This window comes from Durio zibethinus, chromosome 22 (assembly GCF_047325235.1).
Source record: "Durio zibethinus cultivar Kanyao isolate XHJ-2024 chromosome 22, ASM4732523v1, whole genome shotgun sequence".
Taxonomy (NCBI): domain Eukaryota; kingdom Viridiplantae; phylum Streptophyta; class Magnoliopsida; order Malvales; family Malvaceae; genus Durio; species Durio zibethinus.
Genome location: NC_143183.1, coordinates 3064006 through 3085642, shown reverse-complemented (window position 1 = coordinate 3085642; position 21637 = coordinate 3064006). Strand labels below are relative to the sequence as shown.

Here is a 21637-nt window from a genome sequence, read left to right as displayed (position 1 = left end):
TACTTTGTTCATATTTAGAAGGATTTTTTTTATGTTATTATGAGATAAAAAATAATGATATAATTAAAATAATTAATAATTGATAATGATTTTACGTAAAATTTAAAAAGAATCACGTAAGTTGTTGTGATCTATATTTAATAAATTTAAATAAATGTGAGCTGAATTTAATATTTTCAAATAAATAAAAAGTTGACGTGTAATTTTAAAATGATATTATAATGAGACGTTAGCAACGATATTAGGTAAATTCTTATTTGATTAAGGGTAAACCTATTTTATAATGATAAATATGAATGTTGAGTCTTAATTGTGGTGATGTGGTAGTCAAGTGTACGTTAATTAAATGATAAAGAGAATTAATCTTGTTGACCGAGTAAATAAATATAATAAATTTTTATTTAAATATATTTATCTTAAATAAAAATAAATTAGTTTATTATAGCATCCATAATTAAATGATTAATTTTTAATTTTTGAATAACATTTGTTAGTGTTGAGCTTTAAACCCACACTTTAGAAAATAAAAGAAGAAAATAAACAAAAAAAGGACTAAATTTTTAGAACTAAAATTTAGAAAAAAATAAATTTGAATTATAAGAATTACTTGATATTTTATTGACTAAATATGATTATATTGTTTGGTTAATATAATGCTAAATTCTGAAAATTATTTATTTGACATTTTTACCCTTTTATCATATTTTATGTTTTTCCAATTCCTTCCTTCCTTCCTTCTTTTTTTCTTTTTTTGTACAAAAGAAATATAAAAACATTATTTGACATTGGCATTTAGACTATCAACCATTACTTGACATTGATCTTTGGAAGCTTCTCCAAATAAAAACCAAATCATCCTTTTTATTTCTTCACTCTCCCAAACCCAGAGGACAAGCTGCTCCCAAAACGATGCGTTTCTAAGGTATAAATACAAATAATTCGGTGCGAGTGTTATATGCCGTAATAGCTCTGTAGATAACGAGAGAACCAACCCCAAAACTCGAAGTCGAACTCAAACTCAAAACTGAAACCAAAGTCCAGCAATTAGCGAATGGGCACTCTCCTAAAGTGCTACAAACCTATTTTCTCCATCCGATTTTCTTCGTTCCCCAACTCACTCCGCACAGTCCAACTCGGGACTCAGACCCCTTTCAACACCCCAAAAAGGAAAAATGTAATCCGTCGTTGTTTCAACTCTTTGACCCCATCACAGTCGTTAATCAATGGCAAAACTTTCGACAAAACGGACGGCAACCAACCGCCGGCGAATCCATCATCAGAGCTGTGGCTGCACAATACAATGAGTAAAAAAAAGGAAGTGTTTAAACCCAAAGTTGAAGGCAAAGTAGGGATGTACGTTTGCGGTGTCACCGCATACGATCTCAGCCACATTGGACATGCTCGTGTTTATGTTACTTTCGATATTCTTTACAGGTCTTGCTTCTCTGTCTTGCCAAATTGATTCTGTCATTTTATTTTTATTTTAATTTTTAATATGATTAGATTGAGTACTGATTGGGAATTTCATTTCTTTTTATGGGTTTGAAATTTTGGAATTAGGCAGATATCTTAAGCATTTGGGTTATGAAGTTCGTTATGTTCGGAATTTCACTGATGTTGATGACAAGGTCAGTTTAGTCTTTTTACACTGCTCTTTATTATTTAGGCTTTAGCTTCAGATTTTTTGTCTTGCTTGACAAATTTTAATGTTGGCTTGTTTTAGTATTTTTTGTAGTGTCTGTGAAACTTGAAAACAATGTTATGTTGTTTTAGTAATAAAGCTTGAAAATTTAAGTTTGAGCTTATTGTTTTTACTAATTATTTCTTAAAATGTTATTGAAAGAAAAAAAAGTTAATGATAGAAAGCCAACTTATAAATTATAATTGATTGAAAAATGAACGAATTACAAGAATGTAATATCAATTCTAACATAATTATTCTTTTAAAATCACACGGTTTTTCCGCCAAAGTGATTGAAAATATTGTTTGCTTTTGCGTTCAAATGTTTTATGGGAGGGTATTTCTTTTCTTCATGAGATGCTTTTAAGAAACCAATGAGTTGGGATTTTTGTTGTTATTGCTAATGTACATGACAAAATTCATCAAATTTTGCATATTGAAATTCCCACTGCTTGCGAAAGTGTATATTTTAAGCAGTTTTTTTTTTTTGTTTTCCTTTCTGAAGTTAATTGTCATAATTCTAACTTTGTTGTTGTAGGTATTATATCGAGCCCTTAAGATTTGGATTCCGACTGTTTTTGTTTAATTGATATGACAGGATAGCTGAGTCTGCACTTTTTCAAATTCTGTAGATTTTTGCTAGAGCAAATGAATTGGGGGAGGATCCAATCAGTTTAAGCAGACGTTACTGTGACGAGTTCAATCAAGATATGGTGCATCTTAATTGTCTGCCCCCTTCCTTTGAACCTCGTGTCTCTGATCACATGCCTCAGATCATTGACATGATCAAGCAGGTAGTTTCTGGACTCATGATTGCACCTTTTTTTATTCATTGACAAGCAACATCTCTTCTTTGGCATGTTGTATTGGTAGCACTAGCAAAAGTTGCTATCGGTAATAATTTTGCAGTGCATTGGTTGCGAGCTGCTTTGTACTTGCTTATTTCATTGTGATGGGTGTTCTTGAAATATTCAAAAGTGCATGGAATGATGTAAATATTCAGTCATACATCCCATTCTAAAATTCTTTGTATAAACTTGTATATCATGCTATTGTATCAAACATCATTCGTAATTTTTTGTTTATCATTTCATGCCCTTTATGTAAGTTAATTGAGAGAGAATAAAGTTTGCAAGGGAAGAGAAGAAAAAACAATGTATGTTATATTTTTGGAATGTGGATCTTGCACTTGTTAATGTTAAAATTTACAGGTTCTCTGGCTCGCAGCATTTTTTGGGATTATTTTTGCTGCCTTAAGGAGACAGTTAATTTAGGCTATAAGTTAGAACTTTTGTTTGTAACAGAAGTCTTACAGTTAATGTATTTAAATAAGGCTTCATAATCAAGATAGGCATTTCTACTTGTTTTAACTTAAAATTCAATTTGTTTGAATTCTGCTGTAGCTGAATGTTTTTTTTTTCCCTTTAAATCTACAATGTGCTATTGTCGCCTTGAACAGATTGTTGATAATGGGTATGCCTACAGAGTTGAAAGTGATGTTTTCTTCTCAGTGGAAAAATTTCCAGATTATGGCCAATTATCTGGGCGGAAATTGGATGACAATCGTGCTGGGGAGCGTGTTGCTGTGGACTCAAGGAAGAGAAACCCTGCTGATTTTGCATTATGGAAGGCAAGCTTTATGAGAAGCATTATGACCTACCTGTGTCATGCATAACATACTATCATCACAAGTAGAAAATATGTTCTGAGTATCACATGATGTGCCTGACTCTTAGTAGACTAAGATTGTAGTTTTACTTCATTATTTGCACGCAACCTGGCATGCATGAATTGTGAACTTTAGGTAATTGAGCCTCAGCTCAAGCTGTTTAAGAGTGGAACGGATCAGGCAACCCATGTATTCCTAAATGTTACTATAATCTTTAGTGGGTTTGAAGATGTAAAATAAAAACTTTCATGCCATTGAGGTACTAAATAACAATAAGTAAATGTTATACCAAAATGCATTTTTTTTCTTGTTTTTCTTTTATGTTTCACTTTTGCAAAATGAATATATCCCTAAAAACATCCTTAAAGATCATTATTAAAATATTCTTGGCAGTACAGGTTTAAGAATTATAATCAACTCATGATTCAATTTAGCCTATTTATTATTGTTTATCTTGAATTTATGTCAACTTTGTCTATTATATATTTTAGATAGAGCCATATACGATCTACTTATGCTTTCAACCACGTTGGCTTTGTTATAGTTTTTCAACATGATGTAGTATTGTTTTTCTTTAATATATTTTGAACATTTTTGCAGTCTGCAAAAGAAGGGGAGCCATTTTGGGAGAGCCCCTGGGGGCCCGGGAGACCAGGATGGCATATTGAGTGCAGTGCAATGAGCACTGCTTATCTGGGTCATGCTTTTGATATCCATGGGGGAGGGATGGATCTTGTGTTTCCTCACCACGAAAATGAAATTGCTCAAAGTTGTGCTGCATGTAAACAGAGTAATATAAGCTACTGGATACACAATGGCTTTGTCACTGTTGACTCTGAGAAAATGTCCAAATCTCTAGGAAACTTCTTCACAATTAGGCAGGTAAGATGTGCAGTGATCCTCTTTGACAGATTTTATTTGACTAATTTACTTCGAGTTTAATTACATTGCTAGGTTTCTTGCATTGCCAACTTTTTTACTGTTTCTCAGGTTATAGATCTTTATCATCCACTGGCTTTGAGACTTTTCTTAATGGGAACCCACTATCGATCTCCAATCAACTACTCTGATGTGCTACTTGAAAGTGCTTCAGAACGTATTTTCTACATCTATCAGGTGGTGCAGTCTCTCTTTCACTCTCTGTGTTTTATGTGCATGCACTGAAGTACACAAAGAGATAGGGTGTACAAGTTGTTGGACCAGTGTACCTTGTCAATCACATTCCTTTCCACTGTGGTTGTATTGCTGTCTAGTTTAATCTGCGACAGCACTAGGGCTTAGCAATACTTTGTCTTTTGGTTTCTGATATAGGTTTTCCTTTTGGAGGTACATAAATTTCTAACTGATACAGGTAGCTACTTAAAACTGATGGTGAATGATTGGCAATGATAAGACATTATGTACAAATAAAACTGGGAAGTAGTTTAGTTGCTTTGAAATAATAAGTTCTTTGATTTCATGTCGATAAAAGCATGTTTCCTGCTATCTCATTTGTGATGTGATTCGATTGGCTGCAGACACTACATGATTGTGAAAACGTTCTGAGCCAGCACGACAAAGGGCTTCAGGATTCCATTCCACCTGACACTTTGAATGTCATCAACAAGTTCCATAATGACTTTTTGGCTTCCGTGTCTGATGATCTCCACACTCCAGTTGTTTTGGCAGCATTATCTGACCCACTGAAAACCATCAATGATCTGCTCCATACTCGAAAGGTATCAGGTTTTAAGATGATTGGTTTTATGCTTTTTAACTTCAAAATGCTTCATTGTAGTTTAGCTATAAGCAAAGCATGGACCTGAACATTTGGAACCATTAATCACTGCTTTCAACCTGAACCATTCCAAGGATGAATGGAAGGCTCCATTGTTGATGAACGCATATTGTTCCTTTTTATCAAATATGGATAAAATGTTATTTTGTAAAAAATATGTTGATTCTTTCGGCATTGCAGTCATTTTTTGTGATGCTATTTTGTTATCTTTGTATTTGGTATAATTGATACAGTGATGCTTTCAGGGGAAGAAGCAGACAATGCGCATGGAATCAGTGGCTGCTCTAGAAAAGATAATTAGGAATGTTCTAAGTGTCTTGGGGCTGATGCCCACAAGTTACTCCGAGGTAAAGACTTGATGCCAAATATTGCTCTCTATTACATGTGATATCAAGTAATTTTATGAGATATGATCTGATTTTATTTTGCATACTCCACAAACTTGTCCAATCAATTTGCCTTTTCACCTGGAAGTTGTTGAAGCAAATCTCGTGTTGTTATATGCTATTTCCATATTTATCGTTCTCGTTAAACTATTTGAACCTGCAGGCACTGCAGCAGTTGAGGGAAATGGCATTGAAGCGAGCAAAGTTGACAGAAGATCAAATTTTGCAAAAAATTGAGGAAAGAACTGAGGCAAGAAAGAACAAAGACTATGAAAAATCAGATGCAATTAGAAAAGATTTAGCTGTTGTTGGCATCGCTCTTATGGACTCTCCAAATGGCACAAGTTGGAGACCAGCTATTCCGCTTCCATTGCAAGAGCAGCAAGTTGCTGCAACATAAAAGACTTCTGGTTCAACTTTGTCACAACTTTATACTGTACTTAAAAATTTTTTGTGACAACTCTTACAACAATGCAAGAAATGTAGTTTGAGGATTTTGAACATGAATTATACTCCTTTCAGTTCAGGAAAGAGATAAGACTCGTGGAGAAATTTCAATTAGCATGTGGTGGAAAAATTTTGTTGCCCATGTAATGTTATTATCATTGAGTAAGTTATCCTTTCAATGCCATAGGGAAACAAACTTCTATTCGTGTTTTGATTAAGTTTGGATTTAAGATAATGTCTAGTTTGATTTTCTATATCATCGTTCAAGATTTAATTTCACATAGAATTATTAAGGTGATTAGATTTCTAGTGATTTTAAATTATTATATTTAGTGTGATATTATAGAAAAATGGATCATCAAGTATAAAAAAACTCCAAATAGATTATATAAAAAGAATGTAACAAATTTATTTTTTATTTAAATAATAATTTATAAAATAATAGTCCATTGTTTTTTATAAAATTATAAGATATGAATATGTTATGATGAAGTATAATTAGTTGTTTTGTGATTAAAATAATTAAGAAGTGAAGATTTGTTTACAAAAGCTAAAAGTTTAGAAAGAAACCTGTTTTGAAAATAATTATTATTTTATTATAGTAAAAATTAATTTATTTTTCTATTTTTCTATTTTTTATGTTGCAATTTTTTTGGAAAAAATGTTTAACAAATTGCAAGAGGAATAAAATAAAATAAAATACAAATATTCCATCTAGTAATTGCATGGTTCGCACTTGCTGCATATATTAATTGGAAAAACGTTGGGCGCCGGCGTTCAGTTTAAGAACTTAATTACAAAAATAACCTCTGCCCAGCTTAAGTAATTGATCCGTTGTTTGCAGTTAAATCCACCAAAAAAAAAAAAGGTGCCAAGAATAGAAAGAGCTCTTCGATCGTCACTCACTCCCTAATCTTTGCTCTGATCCAAACGGTTTCTGAATCTCTATCTCCAAAACGCAAACAAAAACTCAAAATCTCAAAGGTAACTTTTCTGTTTTTTAAATTATTGAATTATTTTCTGATCATTCTTGTTTGGTTGTTCAGAAAAATTCGAGCTGTTAATGATTCCTTCATTTGGAATTTATGAAACAAAAAAGAAATAAGTAATCGAAAACGAAGTTGTTTGGTTGCTAAGAAAATCGCGTTGTTAATTGAGTAATTGATTTGAAATAGCTTGGATTAGAGACTAGATAGTCATCAAGAAGTGAGAAGCTGGGTTTATGCACTCAACCAAATGGGGTTCTTGTCTCCAGTAAGCACCTGATGCTTCAAGTTGTTCATTTTTAAGAAAAATGTTTCGTTCCACTATTAGCATGGATTTAAATAGCATCCGCAATTTAGTCCAGTAGTCGTCCTCTATCTCCGTTATTTATCTCAATAGAAGTGTGAATTATCATTAACAGAAACAATAGCGTATCGTGTTTACAAATAATGGTATAACAAAAAATTATGATTATAAACGGAACATTAAAACCGTTATTTATGTATATTTTTAATACATTTATGAATTTTCTAACATATTTATGAATTGTGAATCAGAAGAGATATAAGCTATTAAAAACAAATGTGATTAATCTAAGTAAAATTAAATTAAATTAAATTAAAAATTAAAATTAATTAAAAGAGATTTAATCTATTAAAGTAAATGTAATTAATTTGGTTAGAATAAAATTAATTGATAGAGAAATTTAAATTATTAAATATAAATATAATTAATTTAATCAAAATTAAATCAAATTAACTCAAATCGTAGACATTATGTAATAAATACATATATTTTAAATTTTTTTTAGATTATAATTAGCCTTGAGAGTTGGTATTAATATATAAAAAGAAAGATAGATGAAAAAAGGCCATTGATTTATATCAAAATAGTTTTATATCTTTTAAATATTTAATTTTTATTTATTCAAGGATGATGTTAAATTATTTTTAATTTTTGGTTGATATGCCACTTTTCCCCAATTTTCTTTTAAATTACGAATAAAAGAGTATTATAAAGTCTTGTTTTGTTGATATTTTACTACGGATTTAAAAGTATTTTTATGATTATCATATTAAGTTATTTTTTTATGATTACCATATTAAATTAGTTATTAAGTAAATTATTTTTTTCAATGCATTGAAATTTATGAAAAAAAAAAAAAACTATTAACTATTGTATTTAATATAAAATATTACTATAGATTTCTCTTGTACCCAAAAAAATATTAATATAATAATAATTTAATTATTTTTAACAAGATGTTCTTTATCAAAATCCTTTTGTTATGTACATTTTTATTTAAAAAATTCAAACACAAATAGTTTTTTTGGTCAAATATAAATACAAATATCAACCACAAAAAAACTTACATTAAGAATCCAACAATGGTAGCTATTATAGTATTAAAAAAAATAAAATAAAATAAAAAATAAATTCGAAACTTATATTAGGGTCTATTTTATTTTGATTTTTAAAAAATTTTATTGCAATTTTGTGAAATTGTGATTTCATCAAACCAAATTATTCGAATTAAATTTTTTCATATGAAAATTAATTTTTTTAAATCAATCCGAATAAAAAAAGTTAATTTCAAATTTTAATTATTTGAACCTATTCTTGATTCAAAACCCATATTATTATCACATAAACCATATTTTTATAGCCTAATTTTTATTTTTATAATAATCATTTAAACTCTAAATCTAAAATCTATATATATGAGAAAAGGTAACCAACAATGGAAAGGTAAATTAATCACAAATGAAGAGGGATAATAAGATTATGGATCTTTTTTTTTTTTTGTCCCAAAGGAGGATAAACGTTAGTACAAGAAAAAAAAGGAGATTACAGGATTAGAACTCACGCATATATATATTTTTAAAAGCCCTTTTAACCACTAAATCAAGAGGTGAAAAACAATTATGATCGAGGCTTCTTTGTCAATGCAATTATATCCCTTGTTGCCAAGCATATGAACATATTCATAACATTAAATAATTAATTTTATTTAAATTTTCAAATTCTCATTTTCTGCAATTGAAGATATTGAATTGGAATTGACCAGATAACCAATCCCAATCTTCAATTAATTGAATCTCTTATAAACAAAAATAATTTGCATTTTTAGTGTTGATTAAATGAAATTATTATTTTTTCCCTTAAATTGCACTTATCTTTCTTGTGACATATATGAAAAAAAACGTGAAGCCCTTAATAAAATCACAAGTGAGATCCTATAATTTTTTTAAACTTGATCCTTAACTTTTATTTTAAATTTTAAATAAAAATTGTTATTATATAATTAAAAATTAAAATTTTGCAACTATCAACTTTGATTGGTTTCAAAAAATTTAAATTAAATTTATTCATATTCTATTTGTTTATGCCCATATTATTAGATTTGAGCATAATTGTTATTTTCATCAAAGGTAGTATGATCCTGTAATGCACGTGTCACAGATCTAAAAAAGAGTCTTGAATCCCACATCGAATATAATATGAGGGTTATTGGGATATATAAAGGTTCACACCACTTCCGCCTTATAAGGCACTTTTTGTAAGACAAAACCGTGAGGTTAGGGGGACCAAAGCACACAATACCTCACAAGGATGTGAACCGTGGCAAGAAAGCTGATCTGAAATGTCGAAAGGATGAATGCCCGGGTCCTGGAGCCGTACGCGAAGCTTAAATCTCGTGATAAGTGATATCAGAGTCAGCCTTAAATCATTCGATCCACGTTGAGCACTTCGAAGGAGGTGGGTAACCAGCCTTACGCGGAGCTTAAATCTCATGATAAGTGGTATTAGAGCCAGCCCTAAATCATTCGATCCACGTCAAGCACCTTGAGGGAGGTAGGTAACCAGCCTCCGTGACGAGAACGTCACGAGATTGAGTGGGGGAGAATGTCACAGACCTAAGGAAGAGTTCTGAATCCTACATCCAACATAATAGGAAGGTCAAAGCAGATAATACCTCACAAAGGTATGAACCATGGCAGGAAGACTGATCTGAAACATCAAAAAGGTGAATGTCCGGATCCAGGAATCGTACAGGGTTCGAAACTTAAATCTTGACCCGTGCTCGTCACGAGATTGAGTGGGGGAGAATGTCACAGACCTAAAGAAGAGTTCTGAATCCTACATCGAACATAATAGAAAGGTCAAAGCAGATAATAACTTACAAAGGTATAAATTATGGCAGAAAAATTGATCTGAAATATCAGAAAGGTGAATGTTTGGATCCAAGAATCGTACGGGATTCGAAACTTAAATCTTGACCCGTGACACACGCATATATATTACGAGCTTTGGTTTTAAATTTTGTATCCATGCGACCTTAAACCCAAAATTACCTTTTAACTTTGTGTGTTGATGCTCGGATCTTGGTTTGATGATGTTCACATGCAATTACGAGCTATACATCTTTTTGGCTAAAATCAAAGAAATAATACAAACCTATAGGCTAATTTAAACAACCACACGGAAGGAAAACTAAAAAATAACGGTATTCTTTTTTTTTTTTGTTTTTTAGAAAAAATTTGAAGGTGAATAAATTATTTAATCTTTTAAATCAAGATAAGATATGTCGTATCTAACAGCTTAAGATAAATAGTTATAGATTGTACATTTAAAATAACATTAACAAGTGATCACTGACAAAACTCGAATATAAAATTTTTTCGTTGAGAAAAATAAATTTTAACCGATTAAATCAATCACTTGTTGATGATATTTATGTATTATCTTCGTTTATTATTTATTTTTTAATTAAAAAAATTTAAATATTTTGATGAATGAAAATAAAAAATAGAAAAATTTTAACCCACACGCAACGCACAAGTATTTTTCTAATATCATTTACAACTACAATTTTTTATCAAAAGAAATAAAAAGCTTGAAAATATAAATGTAGAAGAGGCCAATAAAAATGAATAATACTGTCCATTGTTTTACGATTTACAAAATATGTAATATAAATATGTAAATATACTAATAATTGGTTGATTCAATAATTTTTTTTTTTTTAAGAAAAGGTTTTGGGTTTGACTCTTATTGATAATCATTTGTTAGAGTCATCTCAAATGCACGATCTGTAATCATCTATCTTAAATTATCAAATACGACACATTTTACTTTAACTTAAAGGACTAAACAATTTATCTACTTCAAATTCTTCACTTCTAACTCGATCAAATAAATATGTAAATACCGGTAGCCAAAAATATTAAATTTAAATACTAATCCAAAAACAAGAAAGGCGGGTAAGATTTTTATTTATGCAACAAAATTTCAAAATCAACTATGATACTATATTAATGTAGAAATCATCTGCATTTATTCTCGGAACAAGTTTCCCGCCTGAATGAATGAATCAACATCCCCAACAACGTCTCCTTCAACTACTCAAATCTACCTCTGCATTTCCTTCCCTTAAAACCACTAAGCCTCTCCACGCGATCGCCATCACCCTTGGCCCTTACACCTCCCAACCCATCTTTTTATACAACAACATCATCTCTCAGTATGCATCCCTAGGCCATTTATCAGTGGCACGCAAAGTGTTTGACAGTATGACTAGTAGAAACGTGGTATCTTTTAGTTCCATCATCACTGCCTGTAGCAAATCTGGGGACCTTTGCACTGCTTTGGAATTGTTTTCTTTGATGAGAGGTTCTGGGTTTTGGCCTAGCCCCTTTGCGTTGGCCGGACTGTTGTCGTCTCAGTCGTTGGATCTTTCTGGTGGGGTTCAGTTGCAAGCATTGGTTGTCAAGAATGGGTTGTTCTATGCAGATCACTTTGTCGGCACTGCTTTGTTAGGTCTGTATGGAAGGTATGGGTTCGTATCTGAGGCAGTTGATGCATTTGAACACATGTCTAGGAAGAGTTTGGTAACATGGAACTCGATCATTTCTTTGTGTGCGCATCATGGGTTGGTCGAAGATAGTATGCTTTTATTTCGTGAGCTTCTAAGGGTGGAGGCATCTTTATCTGACTGTTCATTTGTGGGTGTTTTGTCTGGGTTGAAAGGTGAGCTTGATTTGGAATTTGGAGAACAGATACATGGCTTAGTGATTAAATGTGGTTTTGATTATGAAGTTCCAGTCGCAAACTCTCTTATTAATATGTATGCCAAATGTGTGAGCATCTGCTCAGCTGAAAAAGTCTTTGAGCTTATGCGTATTACTGATATTGTGTCATGGAATACGATTATCGGTGCACTGGGAAAGGATGAGAATCCTCTAAAAGCTTTAGATTTCTTCTTCCAAATGTCCAAAGATGGAATGATGCCTAACCAGACTACCTTAGTTATTATACTAGCTTCTTGTAGTAGTTTGCAGATCCCAAATTTAGGAGAATACATTCATGCCAAAACAATCAAGAAGGGCTTTCAATCTGATGTATTTGTAGGTAGTGCACTAGTTGACTTTTATGCAAAATGTGATAAATTGGAAGACTCCCACCGATGTTTTGATGGTATATATGAAAAGAATGTAGTTTCTTGGAATGCTTTAATTTTGGGTTATGCTGGTAAATTCTCTACTTCTGCTTCTTTACTGGTAGATATGCTGCAACTGGGTTACCGGCCTAATGAGTTTACATTTTCTGCACTTCTTAAATCTTCAGTGGCCACAGAGCTACTACAGCTTCATTGTTTGATTATTAAAATGGGCTACGAAGATAATGTATATGTATTGAGCTCCCTCATGACCTCATATGCTAAAAACGGTCTCCTATCTGATGCCCTTGCTTTTGTTACAGATTTTGAAAGACCACTCGCCTTAGTGCCCTCTAATATTGCTGCAGGAATTTATAACAGAGTAGGCCAGCACCATGAAACAATAAAGCTGCTTTCTGTTCTTGAAGAACCTGACATTGTATCTTGGAATATCGTGATTGCAGCTTGTGCACGTAATGGTCAGTATAAAGACGTTTTTGAACTTTTTAGACACATGCAAATGACTCAAATATATCCAGACAATTACACATTTGTTAGCCTTTTAACTGTTTGCAGTAAACTTTGTAACCTGGCTTTGGGAAGTTCCGTTCATGGTCTCATCATAAAGACTGATTTCAGTCTCTGTGACACATTTGTTTGCAATGTACTTATAGACATGTATGGAAAATGTGGATGCCTAAAAAGTTCAGTGAAAATCTTCAATGGAATGGCAAACAGAAACCTCATCACCTGGACATGTTTGATTTCTGCCCTTGGAGTCAACGGTTATTATCATGAAGCTTTGGATAGGTTCCAAGAGATGGAGTTTCTAGGATTTAAGCCCGATGTGGTCACTTTAATTTCAATCTTAACTGTTTGCAGACATGCTGGATTAGTGAAAGAAGGTATGGAATTGTTCAGGAGAATTAAAACTGACTATGGGTTTGAACCAAAAATGGATCATTATTATTGTATGGTAGACTTACTGGCTAGACATGGAAAACTCAAGGAAGCAGAACAGATTATTGCCAGCATGCCTTTCCCACCTGATGCCCTTACATGGCGTAGCTTCCTTGAGGGATGCAAGAGACACAGATCTGTAGAAGATCTATCAACTGGACATGGAGTTGTAAAACTGGCCTAAAATTATTTTATTTTTCTAGTGACTCGGGGCTATCTCTGCTGCATAGTTCCTAGTGTATCTTTTCTGGGGTTGAGAACGGTAGCTTCCTGAAACCAGATATGCATGATAGGCTTTCTGGACATGAAATTCTCCTTTTGCGATGAAGGCAATCACATAGGCTTTCCAAACAAGAAAGATGAACGAGAATGCCCAAAAAAATCTTCCCTATAAACTTTAGCATGGAATCTCACTTGATCTTGTGCATCCCCCTCCTATTCAATCTCCAGGGTATGTCCATGCCACAGCCTCTATTCTGCTTCCGTTGTTTTCATGATGTAAGAGACGCACATTTCTTTCAAGTGCTAGATTCAATTAATCTTTATGCTACTAATATCATTTTGTAAGTAAAACAAAGTAAAGTATACAAAACCAAAATTTGAATCTAAAGCTTGGCTTAATTGGTTCATATCATTATTTTTAAAATCCTACATCTAATAGATTTGAGATTCGAATCCTAACACTTATAATATCTTCCCTTATCTTCATGCTATAGCTTTTTTTGTATTAAAAAAAAATTACATACCTCCAAAAATTGTTGTTCAAGTTTGTGAAAAGCGTCTTCTAACATGTACTCAGACAATTTAAACAATTAATTCTAAATGATTATTACTATTCATCACTTTAATTTTCACTAAATACTAGATTTTTTTTTACATTCATGCTCTGCACGATTAATTTCATAATTAAATAGTATTAAAATTTATAAAATTTTGATAATTATATGGTTTTATATTGTATCATCATTATCATATTTGTTTTTCATTTTTAATAATGTACTTAAAATTTAAATATAAACAAGAAAATCCCAATAACAAAGATGGATTAAATTTTTTCTTTTGCCGTAACAATTTGAATATAAATATTAGTTTTATTGTTCTTTTAGTTATTTGATACTAAAAAAATATTGTTTGCATCACATATTTATTTTATCTAAAATTTTTTTCGATAAACGATATGTTTTATTTATTTAAAGAGAGAAAAAAATTTTGTTACTATTACAAATAGTGCAAATTATATATTAAAAAATATAAATGCAAAATTAAGTTTAAAAAATGTTAGTGAAGATCTCATGCGCTTGCACGTTATATTATTAATCTAAGTAATAAAATGTATTATGAATTCTTATAATTTATAATTGCTTTAAAATCTATATTTCTTAAGAGATTTACTTTTGAGCAATTGAGTTCAAGAAAATTTACTCATGACAATCATATTACTTTTAAATTAATTATAAAAATATTGTTAAAACTAAAATTTATTTTAGTTATATTTAAGTAGTTTCATTCTATTAAGATCTAATTTAAATATTATTTGTAAAACTTTTAATCAAATTATGTCTTATAAATAAATAAAAAAATACACAGATATAAAAAAAAAAAAACATGTTCTTAAGTTTTAATATAATTGCATTTTAAAATTTATTCAAAAGAAAATTTCACTACCTTTACTTAAAACTTGATCTTATGAATCATATAGATGAATTTATAATTCTAATGTTAAAAAAGACATGTTACTAAATAATTAGTTAAAAACTTAGATAAATTTATTTTTTTAATTAAAAAAGTATGAGACTCAACTATATAAATCTAGTAAAAAGTTTTAAAGTGAAAAAATAAATACTAGAAAGAGCATTTTTCATTATTTGTAAATAAAAGAACCAAATAAAAATTATTGAATCTAATTATCTAATTAAAAAATAAAAAATAAATGTAAAACAATATAATTCTTCTTATAATTTCATAAATTATTAGATGATAAAATTAAAATGTATAAAAATTTTAATTAAAAATTTGTCACCACACATTGAATTTCTTTAATATTTTATCTTTTTATAAAAATTCAAATGAACTTATTCCACAAAATAAAATTTTAAAAATTTTAAGAAATAGATAAGTTACTTATACTTTTGGAAATATACTTTATAATTAATGAATTTGTCATTAAATATGTTCGTTAATGATCATAAAATTAATTATATAATATAAATATATAATAAATTTTAATGATTAATTTTGATAATTGGTTTTTTGGGTTTATACACGTTTTATGATGTTTGTTTGGAACTCATTTACCTGATTTCCACCATAGAATTTGGGCTTTTTTTTTAAAAAAATTTCAAATATTCAATATATTTATTTTATAGATATTTCATGAAAAAAGAGATTAAAAGGGGATATTAAGGAAAAAAGGATAAAAATTTGATATGATATGAAAATATTTTTATTAAATAAAATATATAAATGTGGCATAAAAACATATATTTTTTTAAATAAAAAAATATGTTAGTTAATTAAATAAAATAATTATATAATTAAATAATATATTTAAAATGCTTAATTATTATATAATTGATGATATTATATATACAAATTTTAAATAAAAAGCATATCGAGCAATTGTTAATTTCATTACGATAAATAATAAAAACATATAATTGATTTTTTTTATCTTCACATATAATTGATATTAATTAATTATGATAATATTAATTTTCCAGGGCAGTTAAGAAACTGTTTTTCCCTCCTCTTTTATCCCAATGTGAATTGCAGCAACTTCATCAACCTCTCTGCCAAAAATCAACTACTGAATTTCCTCTCAGGTCTCCCAATGTCTGCAATACTTTTCCTTCTCTCCTTCCTCTTCATGGTGGCTTCTGATTTGGTGTTTTCTCAGTCCTCATGGTCCCAGAATTACCCACATTATCCACTCTTGTTTTCAGGTTCTTTATCTCTTTACTTTCCCATTGTTTCCTTCATTCTTTTTCTGCATACAACTTGTTTCACAAAACTTTTTCATACCCTTTTTCTCTTTTCTGGTCTCTAACCAGTAGCCATGCTGATAAGCTAATGGTATTGTCATTTTTTGGGGGTGAATGTGAGAGTCAGGTCAAGAAAGTTTCAGAAGTGTTAACAGGCTTTCGAAGCCTTTAATTGGAGATGGTGGAAGAATTTATGCTTGTTCTGAGAAGATGTTATTAGCATTTGAAAGTAATGGTTCCATTGCTTGGTTATTACCTTTGAGTTTGAAATGCAACATGTCTAAAGCCCCAGTTCATGGTGGCAGAGGAAAGGTAAGGACTCAGCAATGATATTACTACTTTAAATGATATATATTTTTTTCTGAATGCAGTGATTGTTGATTTCACCAAGATATTGGCAGATATATTTGATTGCAGAAAACAGGGTACTTCAAATCAATATCATGAAAGTTGGAACTTCAGAACCTGCGATCCAAGTTCTCTTTGATCCTGGACCTGGTCAGCCGGGAGACGAAATTGTTGGGCTTGCTGTAAACAAGTTATGGTCATCTGTGTTTATCAATGTTAAAAATCGGGGTTTGTTTGCGTATATGACACGGGGACAACTACTTTGGAGTGCTGGACCTGTGCTAGATCATTATGGCTACAAGCAAGGTTGCAGGAAAGGTGTTTCAGATTGTTATTTTGCTTCAGTCCCTGTGATTGATCAATGTGAGGCTAGTGTTTATGTAAGGTCTGCTCACCTGTCATTCCTCCATTAAGAATCTACCATAAATAACCTCATAGTTTGAATATAATTCCTAAGAGAAAGGGGAAATGAAATTCAGAAATTGCTTTGCTAAAATGGTAGTTTAGCCTTTTTTTTTTTGTTTGACCATGCAATTTAATGTAAACTGCATAGGCATTTTTAAGAGTACAACTGTTTTAGAAATTTCCCATCTCTTAATTTAAGATTGTACTTGCCTCCTAGGATGATGTTTCTATGTTTTTGCATATGCAGATCTCAAATACTGGAGGGGAACTTTATTCTGTGGCAGTTCGTAGGCCTCAGTTTAAATGGATTCAGGACTTAAGTTCATTTGATAAGGTTTACACTGTTACACCAGGAAATAATGGCCGCTTATATGTTACTGTACCGGTTAAATCTCTTATCCTGGCACTAGACGTTTCTTCAGGAAATGTCCTCTGGCAGAAAAGTATCGGGCCGCTAAGTACTGCTGAATCTTCACTGGTTGATTCTTATGGTCAAGTTTTACTTCTTTACCTCCTAATTTCGCTTCTTCAAAACTGTCTTTCACTTTCTCATTCTTATTTTTCTACTAAAACAACACCGGTACATCAAAATTTTCACAACAGGTTGGGTGACAATTGGTTCATTGGATGGATTCCTATACTCATTTTCACCAACCGGGACTCTCAAGAAGTTTCCAAAAGTATCTGCATTAGATTCTGTGATCCAATTTAGTCCTTTCCTTGATTGCTCTGGCTATGCAGTATATTTTTGTCAGACAGAAATGGAGGGAAAGGTTATCCACGTGAACGAGCAATACACTTATGTCTCAGCAATGAAACCAAAAGGTTCAGTCTTCACCTTGATGGTTCCAGCTACTGGCAAAATCTACTGGTCTGAAAGCCATCAAGGTGATGTACATTTTTTTTAATCATCATTATTTGGATTGTATAATTGATTTACATTCTCATATACAAGTTTCAGCTTGCATGTTCAGTACCCTTTATGGTTGTTTTTTTCAGGCCCGTTTTTATCCTCATTGTCTAAGAGTGATCTGCAGAACTTTGTACTGGATGAGGGCATGCTTCTTGCTTTTGTCACTGCTTCGAGTGAGATTCTTCGACCTATCATATCACTTGCTTCTTCCAGTTTATGCTTGTCCTACTTCCATGACATTTAAAATCAATATTGCCATGCGAACACCGTTAACGTCCATTTCAATATAAGGAGACTTGAATCATTTGATCAATCCATTACCTCAGCTCTTTCTAGAAAAACTGTGTTTTAAGATAGGAAACTTTGATTGTACAAAACTCTTTCGCCATCTACAATGTAAGCATGTAGGCATGAAGCCGTCTGTAATATCCCAATCCTATTCTGCAACTTGTATGGAAAAGGTTTAGAGCTCTCATAGATTTCACTTATTCTTTTAAAGAAGTTTGAAACCAATGCTTCTTTAATTTTATAAACACATGCCTATGAACAGAGTGGCTTAAATTCTCTAGAAATTTAACTAAGCAATGTTGTCGTTAAACTTACATGCTGGTCTTTGTGATTGATTTGTAGACACTGGCAACCGGCTACCTTGTCGCAGCGAGGGTAATTGTTCCTATAAGCACCTCATCAAGTTTTCTAGTTTCTTTAGTTACTGGATTGACACAGACTCTTAATCTGTCACCAGCTCTGAAGCTTGCATCTAGCTGCTCCCAAGGAACATGCAAGCGCGTCAGTATCTACACAGGTAACCTGCAACTCAAATTACCTCTAGAATCAAATGAGCTAAATTGTGAAGAATGACCAAATTGTCACTTCACTTCCAGGTAATAGAAGGGCCATAATTCTCTTCCTGTTATTCGAGTCCCTGCTCTTGGTAGTTTTAGCTGCAGTCATGCGGTTCTGTTGTATCTTTTGGAGGAAAAAGAAGCTTCAAGATCAAGGCCTTGGACGCTTTCTAGAAAAGCGAGTAAGTTATATGTAAAGAAGACTCTCAATGAGATCGAAAAGGTAATAATATGTACACCAAATGTTTTGACATTTTGGCCTTTCAGAGATCTCTCCAACTTAAGAAGAAAGCATTTGATAGGACAATTACAGAACTTGAGCATGAGGATGCAGAGGAAGCATTAGCCAATGAAGCAACAGAAAAACTTGGTGAATTGGTACGAGAAAGGCAAGGCATTGAGAGAAAGCTGTCAACAACCTACAGTTTGGGTAGGGATAGAGCAGGAGGTTCAAAATCAAAATCTCTTCCATTATATGGTGGAAGAACAAGGAGCTATTCTTTCCAAAGGGCAAAGAAAGAAAGTGTTACCATTTTCCACACTTTAAGCAACACATCTTCTGACGAAAGTAGCAGTGAGAGGGAAGCTGTTTCAGATTCTGAAGGAGAGGAGGCTGCTTCCAAAGGCAAGTTAAAGATGCCCGTTGAAACTGAAAGTTCAAGTGATGATGAACAGCTTGGAAGAAAATATCAAAGAAGTCCATCAGAGCCAGCTTCCAGCTCAAAAGGGTATATGAATTATCTGTTTGTTGAGCAAGAATCGGGGGAGGAAAAGTTTGATGACGAGGGAGAGGTGGTGGAATCCAAGCCAAGCAGTGGCTGAAGCAGAAGCAATTGGTTAAATACTAGGCATATAAATTGAAATGCTGTATCGTAAGAAGTGAATTAAATCAGCTACGTTTCATATATAGATCTTTATCCACAATCCTCATTGCAATTTACAATTAATTTAAATTTTTTATATAAATATCTTGAATTGAAATTATTTATTTTATAATTTAGATGAAATAGATAAAACATCATAAATTAGATTCAATCTTAATTTCTTAATAAATCTCTCTCCTCAAAGCAATTTGATGCACAATCTGGCCGTTAACAATTAATTTTTATTATTGATTTTCTATTTTAAGATTTAAATTCTCACTTCATTTGTTAAATAATATTTGCAAAATCATTTTGATCTTTTTTTTAATTTCTAATTTACCTTGAATCCTTTACTTCAATCATTTTGGTCTTTTTATACTTTGTAATAATTTAAAAATATATGACGCACAAAAAGGTGAATTAGAATTAAGGCTCCTAATTATTTTTTATTTGGAATTAGTACTCCTAATTCTTTTGGTATTTAGAATTATCTCTTATAATTATTCAATAATAATAATAATAAAATTATCTCATTAATTCCAATATAAAGCGGGATGGGATTAATTGCTTTCCTAAACCTTCTTTGATCAGAAATAGTAATACTATTCCCTATATAAATAATTCATGCACAACGTATAGTCATTGCCATAGCCATAACCATAATCAACGGTGGATCTTCACATTTAATTTTGAAGTAATCAACTAAAAGTCTAATATTATATATATATATATATATAATATTTCATTTGAGTTATGTTATTTAATTAACATAAGACATATATATAAATAATATATTAATAAAAAATCATAAAATTTATCAATTTATAAATAAAAATATAAAAAAGTAAAATATATTAAATAAATAACCATATCTAAAATTGTGAGTGACATTTTTTAAAAAAAATAAAATCTTCAATAATTAAATTTGAACTAAATATTTTAATAATTTCTTTTTTGATATTGACAATCAATAAGTGGATCAAAGAAAAAAATCTAAATTTATTTATTGATTAATGAAAAATGTAAGTTAAAATTTAAAAAGTTAAATTAATTTTTTTAAAATTCACATAATTGTATCTTAATATTTGTGAGAAACTAATTAATTTTAAGTATTTATAAATAATAATTGGTGAGTAAAATAAATAAATATATTTTAATCTTTTAATTTGAAGGAACATTTAAATTTATTTAATACATATAATATATAAATATAAGAATTTTAAAGAGATTTTTCAAAATCTTGGGGGTTTAGCTTACCCAACGCCCCCACCATTGCCATAGTCGAAGTTTTAATTTCCTTGGAGGTTATCGTTTCGGATGATCCCTTGGAAAATGGCTGCTATCACGCTTCGTTTTCAACTTCTCGTCCTGATCAATGTCCTCTTTCTTCTTCTTCTACTTCTTCTTTCTCTTTCGTACCACGCAGTCAGTCAGCCTTCGATCTTGTCAGTTTATGAGAAAATTACGACAATATACATATTTCATTCATCTATTTATTTTTATTGACTATTATGTAAAAATCAATTGATTTAAAATTAAAAATATAAAAAATTTATATTACAAATTTAATAATAAATAAAAAGATAATATTTAAATATATCTACACTTTACATAGCATATAAAATAAATAAATAAATAAATAAACAAATAAAAATTTCAAAATTGTTTTATGGCATATTTACATAATTTAAATGCAAGAACCAAGATGAAGAATGTATCCATGTTATACATAGAAAATTTTAGGTTAATTTTAAATGCGATATTAATTTTTAATTTTTTTATTAGAATGATCCCAAAAATCTTATCTCGATTAAATAAAAAAATTATAAATTATTAATATAAAAAATTAAATAAGTTTAATTTTTTAAAATTTAAATATTTTTAAAATTTAAATAATATTATTATTTGATAAATAATTATAATTAAAAAAAATTTTAC

General features: G+C 30.7%; 3 protein-coding genes across 6 annotated transcripts; all 3 read left to right on the top strand.

The window, feature by feature from the left end:
* Nucleotides 1–958: 958 nt before the first annotated feature.
* On the top strand, nt 959–6117 carry LOC111307733 (Cysteinyl-tRNA synthetase, class Ia family protein). 3 transcript variants are annotated; one of them, XM_022905879.2, is made up of 9 exons: nt 959–1434; nt 1565–1628; nt 2314–2475; nt 3141–3311; nt 3951–4232; nt 4341–4466; nt 4868–5068; nt 5373–5474; nt 5677–6117. In XM_022905879.2, the coding sequence occupies exons 1-9, from the start codon at nt 1052–1054 to the stop codon at nt 5911–5913; spliced, it is 1728 nt and encodes a 575-aa protein (XP_022761614.2). In that variant the 5' UTR covers nt 959–1051; the 3' UTR covers nt 5914–6117. The 3 variants fall into 3 exon arrangements, with proteins under 3 accessions (XP_022761614.2, XP_022761615.2, XP_089607564.1); XM_022905880.2 differs by having other exon boundaries at nt 1343–1434; nt 1561–1628; XM_089751438.1 differs by having other exon boundaries at nt 1343–1434; nt 1561–1628; nt 2280–2475.
* Nucleotides 6118–11160: 5043 nt separating this feature from the next.
* LOC111307241 (Pentatricopeptide repeat (PPR) superfamily protein) lies at nt 11161–13995 on the top strand. 2 transcript variants are annotated; one of them, XM_089751954.1, is made up of 2 exons: nt 11161–12863; nt 12961–13995. In XM_089751954.1, exons 1-2 carry the CDS (start codon nt 11315–11317, stop codon nt 13008–13010), a joined length of 1599 nt encoding a protein of 532 aa, XP_089608080.1. In that variant the 5' UTR covers nt 11161–11314; the 3' UTR covers nt 13011–13995. The 2 variants fall into 2 exon arrangements, with proteins under 2 accessions (XP_089608080.1, XP_089608079.1); XM_089751953.1 differs by having other exon boundaries at nt 11163–13995.
* Nucleotides 13996–15613: 1618 nt separating this feature from the next.
* GEX3 (gamete-expressed 3) lies at nt 15614–19714 on the top strand. Its single transcript, XM_022905258.2, has 11 exons — nt 15614–15618; nt 16117–16286; nt 16453–16637; nt 16727–17053; nt 17326–17569; nt 17682–17966; nt 18078–18164; nt 18622–18654; nt 18737–18796; nt 18876–19018; nt 19104–19714. Exons 1-11 carry the CDS (start codon nt 15614–15616, stop codon nt 19656–19658), a joined length of 2094 nt encoding a protein of 697 aa, XP_022760993.2. The 3' UTR covers nt 19659–19714.
* The last annotated feature ends 1923 nt before the right edge of the window (nt 19715–21637 follow it).

Excerpts from the sequence above, each read along its gene's own strand:
- LOC111307733 (XM_022905879.2), top strand. The coding sequence starts at position 1,052 with ATGGGCACTCTCCTAAAGTGCTACAAACCTATTTTCTCCATCCGATTT. Across the intron at positions 1,435-1,564 it reads ACTTTCGATATTCTTTACAG|ATATCTTAAGCATTTGGGTT; the intron begins GTCTTGCTTCTC and ends GGAATTAGGCAG. Across the intron at positions 2,476-3,140 it reads TCATTGACATGATCAAGCAG|ATTGTTGATAATGGGTATGC; the intron begins GTAGTTTCTGGA and ends CGCCTTGAACAG.
- LOC111307241 (XM_089751953.1), top strand. The coding sequence starts at position 11,315 with ATGAATCAACATCCCCAACAACGTCTCCTTCAACTACTCAAATCTACC.
- GEX3 (XM_022905258.2), top strand. Across the intron at positions 17,967-18,077 it reads CTGGTCTGAAAGCCATCAAG|GCCCGTTTTTATCCTCATTG; the intron begins GTGATGTACATT and ends TGTTTTTTTCAG. Across the intron at positions 18,655-18,736 it reads GCTACCTTGTCGCAGCGAGG|CTCTGAAGCTTGCATCTAGC; the intron begins GTAATTGTTCCT and ends ATCTGTCACCAG.